General features: G+C 45.6%; 2 protein-coding genes across 11 annotated transcripts in view; both read right to left on the bottom strand.

The window, feature by feature from the left end:
- Positions 1-4,609, bottom strand: part of LOC115163215 (delta and Notch-like epidermal growth factor-related receptor) — a 70,618-nt gene extending 66,009 nt beyond the window's left edge. The window contains exon 1 of the mRNA XM_029714913.1: positions 4,100-4,609. Coding sequence (XP_029570773.1) covers positions 4,100-4,393 — 294 coding nt within the window. The 5' untranslated portion in view covers positions 4,394-4,609. The remainder of the gene's footprint in view (positions 1-4,099) is intronic.
- A 3,637-nt stretch (positions 4,610-8,246) lies between these two features.
- The window catches only part of LOC115163199 (E3 ubiquitin-protein ligase TRIP12), a 47,620-nt gene continuing 41,510 nt past the window's right edge, over positions 8,247-14,356 (bottom strand). For 7 of the 10 annotated variants that reach the window (XM_029714883.1, XM_029714884.1, XM_029714882.1 and 4 more), the window contains 10 exons: positions 12,746-12,902; positions 12,446-12,544; positions 12,114-12,228; positions 11,650-11,804; positions 11,124-11,351; positions 10,632-10,796; positions 10,397-10,510; positions 10,197-10,291; positions 9,987-10,090; positions 8,247-9,640 (listed from right to left, as the gene is read on the bottom strand). In XM_029714883.1, coding sequence (XP_029570743.1) covers positions 9,444-9,640; positions 9,987-10,090; positions 10,197-10,291; positions 10,397-10,510; positions 10,632-10,796; positions 11,124-11,351; positions 11,650-11,804; positions 12,114-12,228; positions 12,446-12,544; positions 12,746-12,902 — 1,429 coding nt within the window. In that variant the 3' untranslated portion in view covers positions 8,247-9,443. The remainder of the gene's footprint in view (positions 9,641-9,986; positions 10,091-10,196; positions 10,292-10,396; positions 10,511-10,631; positions 10,797-11,123; positions 11,352-11,649; positions 11,805-12,113; positions 12,229-12,445; positions 12,545-12,745; positions 12,903-14,356) is intronic. The other 3 variants (XM_029714887.1, XM_029714888.1, XM_029714891.1) reach the window with 1 other exon arrangement.

Here is a 14,356-nt window from a genome sequence, read left to right as displayed (position 1 = left end):
AACTGGATGGCACTGAAACGCTGGAACAAAAGCTGTAGCTCTGCAGCAACCCAGAGACTCTGAGAGACACAAGCAGATCACCACCACCACTTACCACTCACTATGGGCCAGTCCCTTCTCCTAGCATACCACATGTTAGTATTCTGCAGGGCCCTGGTCTGTGCATAGCAGAGGGTACTGAGGGGGACTGAGTGACCCCCCCCACACACACACACACACACAACAAACTGCCCTGGTGGTGAGGGGGGCTGAGGAGCAGCAAGGAGCCGTTATGGGTGCTGGGAGGGGTTGAGGGAGTGCTAAAAAAAAAAGGTGCTCTCTAGAACCTTAAAGGGTTCTTTGGCTGTCCCCATAGGAGAACCCATTGAAGAACCCTTTTTGGTTCCATGTAGAACCCTTTTTTGTTTTCATGCAAAACCCTTTCCACAGAGGAAAGGAACCAAAAAAGGTTTATCCTATGGGGACAGCCGAAGATCCCTTTTGGAACCATTTTTTCTAAGAGTGTAGGGGTGCACAAACTGCTCTCAACCTCGAGATTCAGAAAAATATTTTTCCTTTAAAGCTGTGATGCGCAGCTCCCTTAACTAGTGGTTCTGAATACATAGAGCCACCTGCCACTTGAAACAGTTCAAACCGTTTCCATTCCATTCCACCACAATGAAAACCAATTATGATAAACCTCCACACAATCTCCAGAAAAGTGCAGAGCTCAAACGAAATCCTCTCTAGGAATCATTGGAAGTGAGTGACCTCATAGAGAGGTATACTTTGTAATGGTAAACACAAAATGCTGGAGCAATGAGATGAAGTGAACCCAGCTTAACAATCCACTATTCACCGTCTCATAATGCTGAAAGGCTGAACAATCCAATAAGAGCTCATTGTGGGCTTGTCTTTAAGGAGTGATACACTCTACAGACTCCCTGACACTGACACACATACTTACTGCAGAGCACATCCATCAGGGCCCAACCAGTCTTTCAATAAGGAATAAGCCTGGGCCCTGGAGACTCATGGGCGAATAACTTACAGATACACAAGCAGTAGAAATGTCAGGAACACACCCTATCGGACCAGCTAATAGCTATAGGTACAGACTAGAATGGGTAGAGGTTCAGGTAAACAAACAACTACGCTTGATTCACACTATATGGCAGTCCTGAACAGTACTGTGCTGGCTTGGATATCTTCTTTTCACATTGTCCTTTATAACACGGTTCCTGCATATCCTGGCCAGCCCAGCACAGCTCATCTGTGCTTGATTTGTGAAAATGGTACTTGTTTAATTAGATTACATTTTTTATTTAACTAGGCAAGTCAGTTTAGAACTAATTCTTTTTTTTAATTACAGCCTAGGAACAGTGGGTTAACTGCCTTGTTCAGGGGCAGAAAGACATATTTTTACCTGTCAGCTCGGGACTCGATCTTGCAACCTTTCGGTTACTAGTCCAACGCTCTAACCACTAAGCTATCTGCCGCCCCACATTAGATTAGATAACCAGTCATGTCACTGATTCAGTATATTTCTGGTTTCTCTCAGCTCCCATCTGAACCAGCTCAGGATGAGACATGATGGTTAACTGACTACACTATCGAACAATGGCACACCCTCCGAGGTCAAATCTCACTTTCTTCTCCTCCTACTCTCCAGCACGGAAATATTTAGTCTCCTAAACTCTTGAGCTCATTTGACAAAATGGACAAACGATTCCTTTAGGATAAGATGTTTGACTGATTCCCTCACAGTTCTTACTGTCAGTTGCTTTCTCGTTCTCTCTCTCTCTCAATCTCCCATCCATCTTTCTCCATCTCCCCCTCTCTCTTTCTCTCTCTCTCAATCGATCTCTCTCTTTCCATCTCACATTTCCATCTCTCCATCTCCATCCTCTCTCATTCACTCTCTCTCTCTCTCTCGCTCTCTTCCTCCACTTCCGAGCTCCATCTGTGGTGCGAGTGTGACGCACGGAGGAAGGATGCAAACAGCCAGTGTGTCCCGCTGTCCCTTCCGACAAAACTGGTCGTTTACCAAATCCTTATTGACTGCTGCTCCAGTTGCCATGGAGAAAGAGGGCGTGAGTGGGATAGGGAGGGAAGAATCAATTACTCCCCAAAGAGTTTCTCTCATAGGCTGGCAGTGGCGGACCTGTGGTGCGGAGGAGCGGAGTGGTTGCGGCAGTACCAAACTACAGCTGCTGCCCTCACCATTTCTATTCCAGGAGAAGGAAACAAGGCCAGCCAAGGAGACAGTGATAAGGTCCCTGGCTGAATGTTCCATTAAGAAGTCCGCTGCTGTTCTGTCACTGCTGGTGGTGGTGCAAAGTCTATCCTGAATGTAGTAGAAGTCATTTGGAATCATTATGTCATGAAGAGGTAGCCTTGCCTGAGACCCCAAATGTCATCCTCAGGACCTTGAAGACGTCCACCTCGGACCTTGTAATAGTTAAGACAATGGGTTGGCAAATGGGAAACCTTGGTTCAATCCCCATTGGTTCAACTTACACAGCCAGTCAGACAGCGCACTCAACTCCACACACTGCCCCTTTTCTTCAGGTAGATTGGCCTGTGACCAGGCTGTGACTGTGGGAGGTCTAACTGCCACCTGTGGGTTTGTAGCTGTCAACGTTCTCAGCAAAGAGTCACCTTGGTAGTTTGGTTATGAGATACAATGACGCTGGCTGCTGTTTGTTGTTTGTGGATGCACTCTCTTACACCAGAATAAGTCAGACAGGGGCCTTACAGACTGAATCCTATTGCTAACTACCTCATAACAACAAGCAGTATTCGCTACATGCAGTGAATAGTTGAGTCAACTCTGAATCTCCTTGAGGTATCCTACAAAGAACTGGGTTTGGTAAGATTGAAATGCGAAACACATTCTGCTATTGAGGTCATTATGACCAGTGGTATGTGAAGCAAGGACATTGGCCTTTTCCTTAGGAAACAATCCCACCCATTTAGGTCATACGGTTAGACATGTCTCATCACACGCATCAGTTATTCAAGTGCATCACCTCTATCACTGGTAAAGATGGTAAAGTTGTTTGAATAACTGCTAAAGTTATTTTCTTGCTGATGTAAGAAATCGTTAGAAATTGTCACAAAATTCAATGAGGGTCAAAATGCCATGGGTTCATATAAATAGGTCACGATTAATGAATAACAACCATATCAATCGTAGGAGAGCTCTATAATAGAATCAATGGTCCGATTAATGCCAATAGTTGTAGGCAAGTTCTACTCTGCTCACACCAGTGCTTATTCACGGTACCACACGCACACGCACAACCCTAAGACACACATGTTTGTTTTACTATCCTTGTGGGGACCAAACAATTGATTCCCATTCAAAATCCTATTTTCCTTAACCCCTAAACCTAACCCTAAGCCTAACCCGTAAGATAACCTTAACCCTAACCCCTAAAATAACCTTAACCCTAACCCCAAACCCCTAATCCTAACCCTAACCCTAAACTTAACCCCTATGCCTAAAATAGCCTTTCTCCTTGTGTGTAACAGTGAAATGTCCCCACTTGTCTGAATTGTCATTGTTTTACTATCCTTGTGATGACTTCTGGTCCCCACAAGGATAGTAAACCCCCCCCCAAAACAAACACACACACACAAGTACACTGAAGATTGTATTTCAATGTATTTCATTGACACCGTCAGTTCTCAGGCTGATGAACCACTTGCCTCTAGCTATGAACAACTCAATATTAGCTGGTAGTACGACATGATACTCCTGCTCAGCCTGTGAGGCTTGGTTAGTGTGAACTGCCATAAACATCTGTGCCTCACAGTACTGCTGTACTGATCCATCTCTGTTTCCTATCATACGCACTCCCGTCTCCTACTTCGCTACTCCTCTCTACTCCTGTTGCCACAGCAACACAGCACTCCTCTTCATGTCTCGCTCACATCACATGCTCCCATTAAAAACCATCTCCAAGGGAGAAGAGAGGTGCACATTATGTTATACCGGTATCAACATTCGAAATGTAATAGAACCCAGCAGGATAATATCAGACAGACAGACAGACAGACAGACAGACAGACAGACAGAGACAGACAGACAGACAGGTGGGTGGGTGGGGCTCACCTCACAGTTGCGTCCGGTGAAGCCGGAGGTGCAGGTGCAGCTGTAAGCCCAGGTGTTGGGCAGAGTGTCCTCTGTCTCCGGGTCGGAGGGCTGGGCCGAGCAGGCGCCTCCGTTGAGACAGGGCCGTCCCTCGCAGGGGTCAGGCAGGGGAGTGGCCTGGGTGGGGTCAGCCTCAACCGGGGCAGCCGCCTCCGGAGCAGGGGACTCCAGATCAAGGGGGGAGGAGAGACCCCCACCCCCGGCACTCAGCAGAAGCAGGAGGAGGTACAGGGGGCGCTGCGTGGGCACAGGCATCCTCAACTTCTCTTATGTATGTATATCCCTTATTTGTCTCTCGCTCTCTGTTCCTCTTAGCTCTGGCTTAGTGAGTAAGCTGCTGGTCGCTCTGCTATCTCGGTGTGTTGATGAGGGAGCTGAATGGAGAGTGTGTGAATGTAAGAAGCAGGCTGGTAGGGATGCTGTAGACTGGCTGTGTGCACTGCTACTGAGCGAGTGAGCTGACTGGCTGACGAGGAGACTGAGGAAGGGGGCTAGCTCCCGCCCCAGCTCTGATTTATAGTGACGACAGGTGACGACACTCTCTCTCTCTCGCTCTCTCTCCCTATCTCACGCACGCACGCACACATAGCCGCACACACACAAACACACAGAGCTGCGCACATATATGTACAAGCACATAAAGTCTACACTTGTTGTATTCGGCACATGTGGCAAATTAATTTTGATTTGATTTTGACATGGACGCACACACACAAACACACCTTAATTGGAATATCATCATTTCTTAATCTCCTTGGAGCTGGGGGTGGTGGGGCTATTCCACATCATATTCATAGAAAACATATGCCCATTTCGGCTAGTTTTACCACAGAGTTTCAGCTAAATAAATCTGGTCACAATTCACATTTGGAATGATGCAGAGTATGTGCTGCACCACATAAGAGACATTCCACAGTGGAACTGGGGACAGATCTCCATCTGCTACATTGGAATCAGAGCAATAATTCAACTGACAAGCTCTTTGAAAACAATAGAAACTATTGGAACCAAGACTTAAGAAGAACAAATCTTGGCACAATGACTCAATAATCCATGCATTCTGGAAATGCTATAAAGTCCAAAACTTATGGGCGGAGTTAGAAAGTTGGCTGTCAGAAGTATTACAATCTAAATGTACTTCTAATCCGTCTGTCTGCATATTTCAAGACGTCATATGAGGGTGCAGTAAGATACCCGATGGTTTGGACGATACTCTTCCTGTCAATTACCTTGAAAAAAACGTATACTTAAAAACTTGAAATCAACCAATCCTCCATTGTTAAGACAATGGAAAAATCATATGCTTCGATATGTAAATATTGAAAGACCGTGGGCGATGGAGATGAACGCAATTGAGGATGTGGTGGAGAGTAGTGCAGGCACTGGAGATAGGGGTGAGAACAGGTGGGTCTGGGCAGGTGTGACGTTGTTGATGTTTGTGTTTGTCTGTATGTTGTCTTTTGTACGTGTATGTTTTGTAGAGTCGTGGCCAAAAGTTTTAAGAACGACACAAATACTAATTTTCACAGTCTGCTGCCTCAGTTTGTATGATGGCAATTTGCAAATACTCCAGAATGTTATGAAGAGTGATCAGATGAATTGCAATTAATTGCAAAATCCTTCTTTGCCATGCAAATGAACTGAATCCCCCAAAAACATGTCCACTGCATTTCAGCACTGCCACAAAAGGACCAGCTGACATCATGTCAGTGATTCTCTCTTTAACACAGGTGTGAGTGTTGACGAGGACAAGGCTGGAGAATCACTCTGTCATGTTGATTGAGTTCTAATAACAGACTGGAAGCTTCAAAAGGAGGGTGGTGCTTGGAATCATTGTTCTTCCTCTGTCAACCATGGTTACCTGCAAGGAAACACGTGCTGTCATCATTGCTTTGCACAAAAAGGGCTTCACAGGCAAGGATATTGCTGCCAGTAAGATTGCACCTAAATCAACCATTTATTGGATAATCAAGAACTTCAAGGAGAGCGGTTCAATTGTTGTGAAGAAGGCTTCAGGGCGCCCAAGAAAGTCCAGCAAGCGCCAGGACCGTCTCCTAAAGTCAGGAATGGCAGCAGGCAGGTGTGAGTACATATGCACGCACAGTGAGGCAAAGACTTTTGGAGGATGGACTGGTGTCAAGAAGGGCAGCAAAGAAGCCACTTCTCTCCAGGAAAAACATCAGGGACAGACTAATATTCTGCAAAAGGAACAGGGATTGGACTGCTGAGGACTGGGGTAAAGTCATTTTCTCTGATGAATCCCCTTTCCGATTGTTTGGGGCATCCGGAAAAAAGCTGAGGTTGCTGATAATGGGCCTCTGTACGCCTATGTAGATATTCCATAACAAAATCAGCCGTTTCCAGCTACAATAGTCATTTACAACATTAACAATGTCTACACTGTATTTCTGATCAATGTTATGTTATTTTAACAGACAAAAAAATGTGCTTTCTTTCAAAAACAAGGACATTTCTAAGTGACCCCAAACTTTTGAAAGGTAGTGTATATTGTAGACTACTTTTGACCAGAGCCCATAAAGTTGTGCACTATGTAGGGAATAGGGTGCCATTTGGGAAGTACAATAAATATTCCCTTATCTCATGAGGTTGGTATGATTCATGACCTTCATTTCGGTAGGCAGCTACCTCAGGAAGTGACTCTGTCGCCATGTCATGAGACCATGCAGTGTGGTCGATATAAAGCACAGTGGTCGTGAAAAGCACGTCAGCCCTCTGCTGAGTCCCAACTCTCTAGTTCCATAATGAGTCTTCGCACAGGCCAGTAAATCTGTCAGCTCAACCACTTTACTCATTTCACAGAGAGCCAGGTACTGTAGCCAACTTATCTGCTTGCATGCTTTAAAAAATAAAGGTAGAGAAGGTTATGGAGTTACTGGTTCTGGCAGTATTGTATGTAACCATACATGACTGAATATAACTGGGATTCTGACCTGTCAGCGTCATGGTGATGCAATCCCTTCACTGACAAGGCCCTATCAATAAGCTATCTAATGAGGACTTACTGGCATATTAGACTTTCAATGGTGCCCCAGGACAGACTATATGTAAGAGTCTGATTTAAGTCTTGAATAATTCCCTTTGTAGTTGACTGCAAAGGACACTTGGACTGCAGAGAAGAAAAGAAAAACATGTATTTATTCAGTGGGATCCATTTATTGGCCATTCTAACTCATTTCCATTATGCAACAAATTATGCAGAAGTTAAGGCAGCATTGAGTAAGTGTGTGTGCTACAGGTGAAACTGGAGCACAGCAGTGAACCCTATGCTTCTTTGCTGTATCTCCAAAGCCTCAATACCCACTTCCCCAACCCTTACAACAACAAAAAAGATTGCTGTTTTGAAACGGCAGTAAAAGTGCAGTAACTGCAGTCGACTGTGGTATTCTGGACACAGTAATTGCAGAATAACTGGTTATACTGCACTGTAACTGCAGTTACACTGCAAAATTACTGCAGTAAATTTTGTACACAGTATTTGCAGCATACTGCAGTTATACTGCACTTTAACTATTTATACAAGTGTACTGCAGTTACACAGCACTCTGACTGCAATCTTTTTTCGTAAGGGAAGAGGTTAGACTCACCCTGCTGAAAACAAATTCCTCTGGAGGTGACATTCAAGACACCTCTCCGCCTGTCCCCTAGCATGTCCCTGGCCGTGACCCTACTCTATGAGGGCGTCTCAGGAAGAGTAGGGATATGCAAAAAAACATTGCCAATTCACACATGTATTAATACACACTTGTACATGTGTAAAAGAGGACAAATAAGCACCAAATTATACTGTATATCTCAGTTATGTTGTGTCCAATTCCATGTCCCTCAGAACATTAAATGGTTCTAAAAAAAAATACAAGTGAAGTTACCTATAATGCAGTCACTGAAACATCAACCCTTCAAGTGATACTCTTAAACCATGACATAGAATTGGTAGGGTCAGTGGTAATCAACTGTTCATATAAATTAGGTATGTTTTAAATCAAGCAACTCCTACCCCCATTGATCACCTCCAAGACTGTCAGTCAAATCCACAGAATGAAGGATGAAAGGAAGAACAGGAGGATGGATTAAATAAAGAGAACACAGATGAGTCAAACAGTTACTTTATTTTATGTTCAGGTAAAAACATTAACCTGATGCAGTAAATTATTGCAGATCTTAGAAACCAGCACATGAACGATTGGGCCAGGAGAGCATTGAGTGGGGCCCTCCCCTGGCCACAGACTGCAGGTGCACACCATGGTTTGTTCCAAGCCAGCAGCCAAAAAATAAACAGCAAGAAGAAAAGAAAGGTGAAGCAGACATCCCCACCTCAAACCGGGCATGAAACTGCATATAAACTCTTAATCCATAAATGAACTTGAAATGCTATCTCGCCGTGAAACGATAAAATGAGTCCAGCCAAATGGGTGCGCTCAGCTACAATAGGGATTGGGGGGGGGGGCTCAGAGCTTGGCCTAAGCCAGTGAGTCTGTCAGAGCGCACTCCCTCAGCGTCCATCTGAGACACACTACTACTCTATCAAAGCGAGAGCAAAAAGTAAAGTTAACTTATCCAACACACTGGATAACTCTTATGTTTGAGCTGAAGCTCTGTAATTGTAGACCAGAACACAATTTCAACTTGGGAAAAATATATAAAAAAAAGCTCTCATCACTACCCGCAGTCAACCAACTGCAACTCTCGTTTCCAAAAAATGTATACGCAAACACACACAAAAGGAGGGGAAGCAGAACCTAAATGCAACACACAAACTGGGGCCAGGCCATATAATACAGGAGAACAGAATGGAAAACAGACAAACTGAAGGGGAAAGGAGACATGAGAACAAAGAGCTATTCTATCAAATGTGTAGAATGAGCAGTCTGGAATTTTTTTCTGTACAAATTATCTTTGGAGCTAAAGTGAACCTAGCTTGCGCAATGGACCTCCCCACCACAGTGACATTCACCACTGAGGAAACATCCCTTTAAATATCACACAGCAACACATTTTAAAATGTAACTCAGGTTTTTTTCCCCTTCTTGTTTTTTTTAACATTACTCAACTGATAATTTTTTTGTTTTGTTCTGAGAGTCATTTAACGCCTTTTTTGTAGGAGACAGGGGCAGCAAATATATAACTCAAGTCCTTCTTTAATTTCTGCAAGCTGTGTTCTCTAACAAGAAGGCTGTACACACTTGGCCTTGATGTAGGTGATTACAAAAAGAAAAACTAAAAAGGAAGTCATGATTTCGTCAGTTTGCTGTAGAAGGCATTTTCAAATGGGAGAGAGACCGCGAGATCAGGACAGGTGGAAGGACTGCTGGCCCTCACGGGCCGCAATCAACAGTTTCTTGCGCATGATCTCGATGCTGGAGTAGTCAGGCAGCTTCAGGTAGTTGACGCAGGTCATAACGGACGGCAGGAAGTCGTCCGGGTTCTCCGTCGATTCAAATGTCTTCCGCACGATGGTCAGCGGCGGGTTCAGACTACGGAAACCTGGAGAGAAAGAGGTGGCATGATCAGAATCAGCTCAAAACTGCCATGGCTGGATTTGTCAGTCATACTTTTTTGTCTTGTCCTATTCTCTGTACTTGAGGTCTATGATATTTTCATGTGCATTTGTGGGTTTCCAGTAGAGTGAGCAGTGTCCCATTCATTTCTTTACTAAGTGCATGAGGGCACGACATGACTACAGCCTCAGTTAAAGTGCATTGCACTCTGAAAACATGTCACCCAAAGTGTGGGATTGTTCAATTGTCAAAATCGGAGAATGGGACCACTCAACTTCGGAGCACAAATCTTCAAGTGTGTATGGTGAGTGTATGTATCCATGACCACTCACCTCCAACAGGCAGCCTGGGGCTTCCTGTTACAAATTGCAGGAAAAGTCTCTGCTGCTCTGCATCGAAACTGCTGAGCACGTCAAACAGGAACCTCACAGCACGACTGTGGAGAGAAACAGACAAAACGTCAAACCACTGCACTCTGACAAGTCCTAAACATGACACTAAGTGTAGGTCTGGTCAGAGCTCTGGTCGGTGGAGTAACTCACCTGTCATGCGTGTAGCCGTGGTCGGGCCGACAGCACTCCATCAGGGTCTTGACGTCCCAGGTCTCGGACTTGCTGCCACAAAGCAGCTGATCCAACTACAGGCGGAAGGGAGAGCACAGAAGGGGTTGGCAACATGACATCCTGAAGGCAACCAAACACCTAAATAATTGCTTTTTGGGATTATTGATAGCAGTACTCACCTCTTCAGGGTAGAAATACTGCAAGTGATGCAGGGGGAAGACTGACTCAAACCCTTCCCTGAAAGATTCAAACTGCCGGGACACGCCTTCGTTCATCGTCCAGTAGACCACCAGCTGTGGAGAGAAGGGGACCAACGGTCAGCTCCATAAGGAGGTGGACACTGGTTTGTGGAGAGTCTATATGTAGGAGCGCTGTGTGTGTGTGTAAATGTGTGCGCGTGCACGAGATACCCACCCTGAGGTACTCCTCCAGGTTGTAGATGGTGACAGGGATGTCCTTGCCTCCCTTCTTCAGCTCGATGTTGGGGAAACCAGGCAGGGTGAAGTCCAGGCCCAGGTCCTCCACAGAGCAGCCGTTCATGTTGAGACTCTCCAGAGCCTGCTGCAGGGTCTCCCTCGTCTAGGAGACACACACGGAGGAAACAGGACTTTTATTAATATGGGGAACGTAACATGGAGGAGCATCACCAATCTGATAGGGAGGGGCCATAACGGTTTTACACTCCACCAAGCCCTCCCCTTAGCAAAACATCACTGACACTTGAGTACAGCTGCAAATTCTGACACGCATTAAATTTACGTGTGGACTGCAGAGCCTTTTGAGCAGTGCGTGGGGAGAGCCACTAAGCAGATGTCTAGTGGAGTGTAAATCACGCCTTACTATAGCTACCACTATGAACCCCATCTCTGAGAAAGACCTCCATAAGAGTACCCAAGTTCTCATCACCAAAGACAAATTGTAATGACTGAGGTTAGCTGCATCTGGGGAGGTTGTGTATCGGGGACTGACTTGGGAGCGGTCCTGCTCCAGCCTCTTCTTCTGGCGGATGATGTCTTCCAGGTGCTGGATGGATTTGGCCACGCCCGGGTCGATGTTGACCAGGTCGTGGGAGCTGATTGACGTCTCGTGCCGCAGCATCCACTTGTAGAAGGGCAGCCCCAGGGGCAGGTCCAGCTGGGAGGGAGACAGGTGTTAGACCAGCAGAGGGCTCCCTACTGAGAGGTTCAGGTGAGTGTACAATTCTGCTTGAAAGGTGAGACATGTAGGAGGGCTGTAGAAGATGGGAGTTAAAGTAGGAGTGCAGAAAACAAAATACAAATCACAACTTTATTCTGGCAAACAGGGCTTAAGGCAAGTAATGTAAGTGTAAAAACCACTCCAAAACAACTAAATAGAAGGTCTAAAAGCATTAGCAGTGGAGACTACACAGAGACTGGTCCACTGGTCAGAGATACAAAGTGTTACTGTTTACCAGTCTGAAGTCCATTATGGCCTTGGCCATCAGCTTGCCCAGGAAGCGGAACTTCATCTTGATTTTGGCGATGTGCGCCGGTTTGGTTGTCCTGCCAAAGGGAACGGCAAACAGCCCTCGGGAGCTGAACATGTACTTGGTCCCTTCTTGGCTTCCTGGGAGAAGGAAACAAGATGGTGGAGAAGGAAACAAGATGGTAGAGAAGAGGACATTTAGGGAGAGTTGTTCCAATGTGGGTCTCAAAGACAAGCTACTCAGCAATGATCTGTCCTCTTCAGGAGCCCATATCACCGCATGTGACTTAACAGTTGCCACCCAGGCACATCTTAGAAAACTGTAGATCTAAAATAAATCCTATTTCTGTCCAAATTACATTTTGGACAGAAATTACACTTCTAAAATGTTTTTAGGAGCTGCTATTTAGAGACAAATATATTCCCCAGAGGGTTGGAGTAGAAAGTTACCTTTTGGGTTGGACAGGGCAACCTCCTCACCCCTCCACAGCCCGAGGTCAGCCCTCTGCAGCTCCTGGGAGACCAGGGCGTAGAACTCCAGGGTGGGACCCAGCCCTGTGCCCACCTGACAGAAGGACAGAGACCGGGGGAGTAAGGGAGAGGGATAAAGAAATAGAGGCAGGAGAGCGATGGAGCTTCTATCTAGATAAGTCGAGGGTCATGTTCAAAATCTACCCCCCCAAACAACTCCAGGTTCTGTGGTACCTTATGAGAGGGACAAACTCAAAATGGAGGTGATTGAACAGTGCTCTGAAATGAGGGTGTGAACGCGTGTACTGTACCTCGTTCTCATACTGGATCTCCAGCATGGCTCTGGAGCTGCCAAGGTCCTGCATCACAGACTCCGCCTGCTTCAGCAGCTCCTCGCGGTTTATCGTTCGCTAGAGACAGGGGGGGAAGAGCAGAAACGAGGAGTTAGTGAAAAGACAAACAGGAGTGGGTAAAATACAAAAAGCAGGCTGGATATTTTTAATTGGGGATGTCCACTCCTCTTGGCAACACTTATTAAACCCTTTCCAGAAAGGCATTTGAAATGCATACATTGAGCCGATTAGGTGACATTAAACCAAAATATTCAACACCTTTTTTCTGTCGAGGCGGGGCGCCACGCGGCTGTCCTGGGAATCTGACTGGTTGATCTCGGGGTTGGTGTCGAGGAGGCGCTGCATGGCCCGGTCGCGGTCAAAAGCAGTCACATAGAAGAGCATCTGCCGTGTGTCGAATGGGAAGAAGAAGGGACTGGGGAGAAGGGAGTGACAATGATAGTTGGTCAAAATGCAAAGCATCTATATACTCACTGGACAGTTTACACTGAACAAAAATATAAACGCATCATGTTAAGTGTCGGTCCCGCGTTTCAACAAAAATGTCATTAACACATTTGTTCACATTCCTGTTAGTGACATAATCCATCCATCTCACAGGTGTGGCATATCAAGAAGCTTAGACAGCATGATCATTACACAGGTGCACCTTGTGCTGGGGACAATAAAAGGCCACTAAAATGTGCAGTTGTCACAACACCAGATGTCAAGTTTTGAAGGATCATTGGCATGCTGACTGGAGGAATGTCCAACAGAGCTCTTGCCAGAATTTCTCTACCGTAAGCCTCCTCCAACGTCCTTTTAAAGAATTTGCCAGTTCGTCCAACCGGCCTCACAATTGCAGACTATGTGTAACCACACCAGCCCAGGACCTGCACATTTGGATTCTTTACCTGTGGGATCGTCTGAGACCAGCCATCCAGACAGCTGATGAAACTGTGGGTTTATATAACCAAATTATTTGCACAAACTGTCAGAAACCGTTTCAGAGAAGCTCATCTGTGTGCTCACAAGGATCTTGACCTGACTGCAGTTCAGCGTCTTAACAGACTTCAGTGGGCATATGCTCACCTTCGATGGCCCCTGGCACACTGGAGAAGTGCGCTTCATGCATGAATCCCGGTTTCAACTGTACCGGGCAGATGGCAGACAGCGTGTATGGTGTCGTGTGGGCAAGCAGTTTGCCGATGTCAACATTAGGAACAGTGGCGGTTGGGTTTTGATACGGGCAGGCATAAGCTATTGACAGCAATCAATTGCATTTTATCGATGGGAATTTTAATTCAGAGGTACTGTAACGAGATCCTGAGGCTCATTGTCTCGCCATTCATCAGCCGCCATCACCTCATGTTGTTTCAGCATGTTAATGCACGGCCCCATGTCGCAAGGATCTGTACACACTTCCTTGAAGATGAAAGTGGCCCAGTTCTTCAATGGCCTGCATACTCACCAGACATGTCACCCGTTGGGCATGTTTGGGATGATCTGGAATGACGTGTATGAAGGCATACTCCAGGTCCTGACAATATATCCAGCAACCTCGCACAGCCATTGAAGAGGAGTGGGACAACATTCCACAATCAGACTGAAATTCTATGTGAAGGAGATGTCACACTGCATGAGGCAATTGGTGGTCACACCAGATACTGACTGGTTTTCTGATCCACACAACTAGCTTCTTTAAAAAAAAAAATTATTTAAAGATATGTGACCAACAGATGTATATCTGTAATACCAATCATGTGAAATCAATAGATTATGGCCTAATGATATTTTTTTTTAAATTGACCGATTTCCTTATATGAACTGTAACTCAGTAAAAACTTTGAAATTGTTGCATGTTGCATTTATATTTTTAGTCAGTGTAGT

The sequence above is a fragment of the Salmo trutta genome, chromosome 26 (genome assembly GCF_901001165.1).
Source record: "Salmo trutta chromosome 26, fSalTru1.1, whole genome shotgun sequence".
Taxonomy (NCBI): Eukaryota; Metazoa; Chordata; class Actinopteri; order Salmoniformes; family Salmonidae; genus Salmo; species Salmo trutta.
Note: the sequence above shows the minus strand (reverse complement) of the source record. Positions and strands in the feature narration are given on the sequence as shown.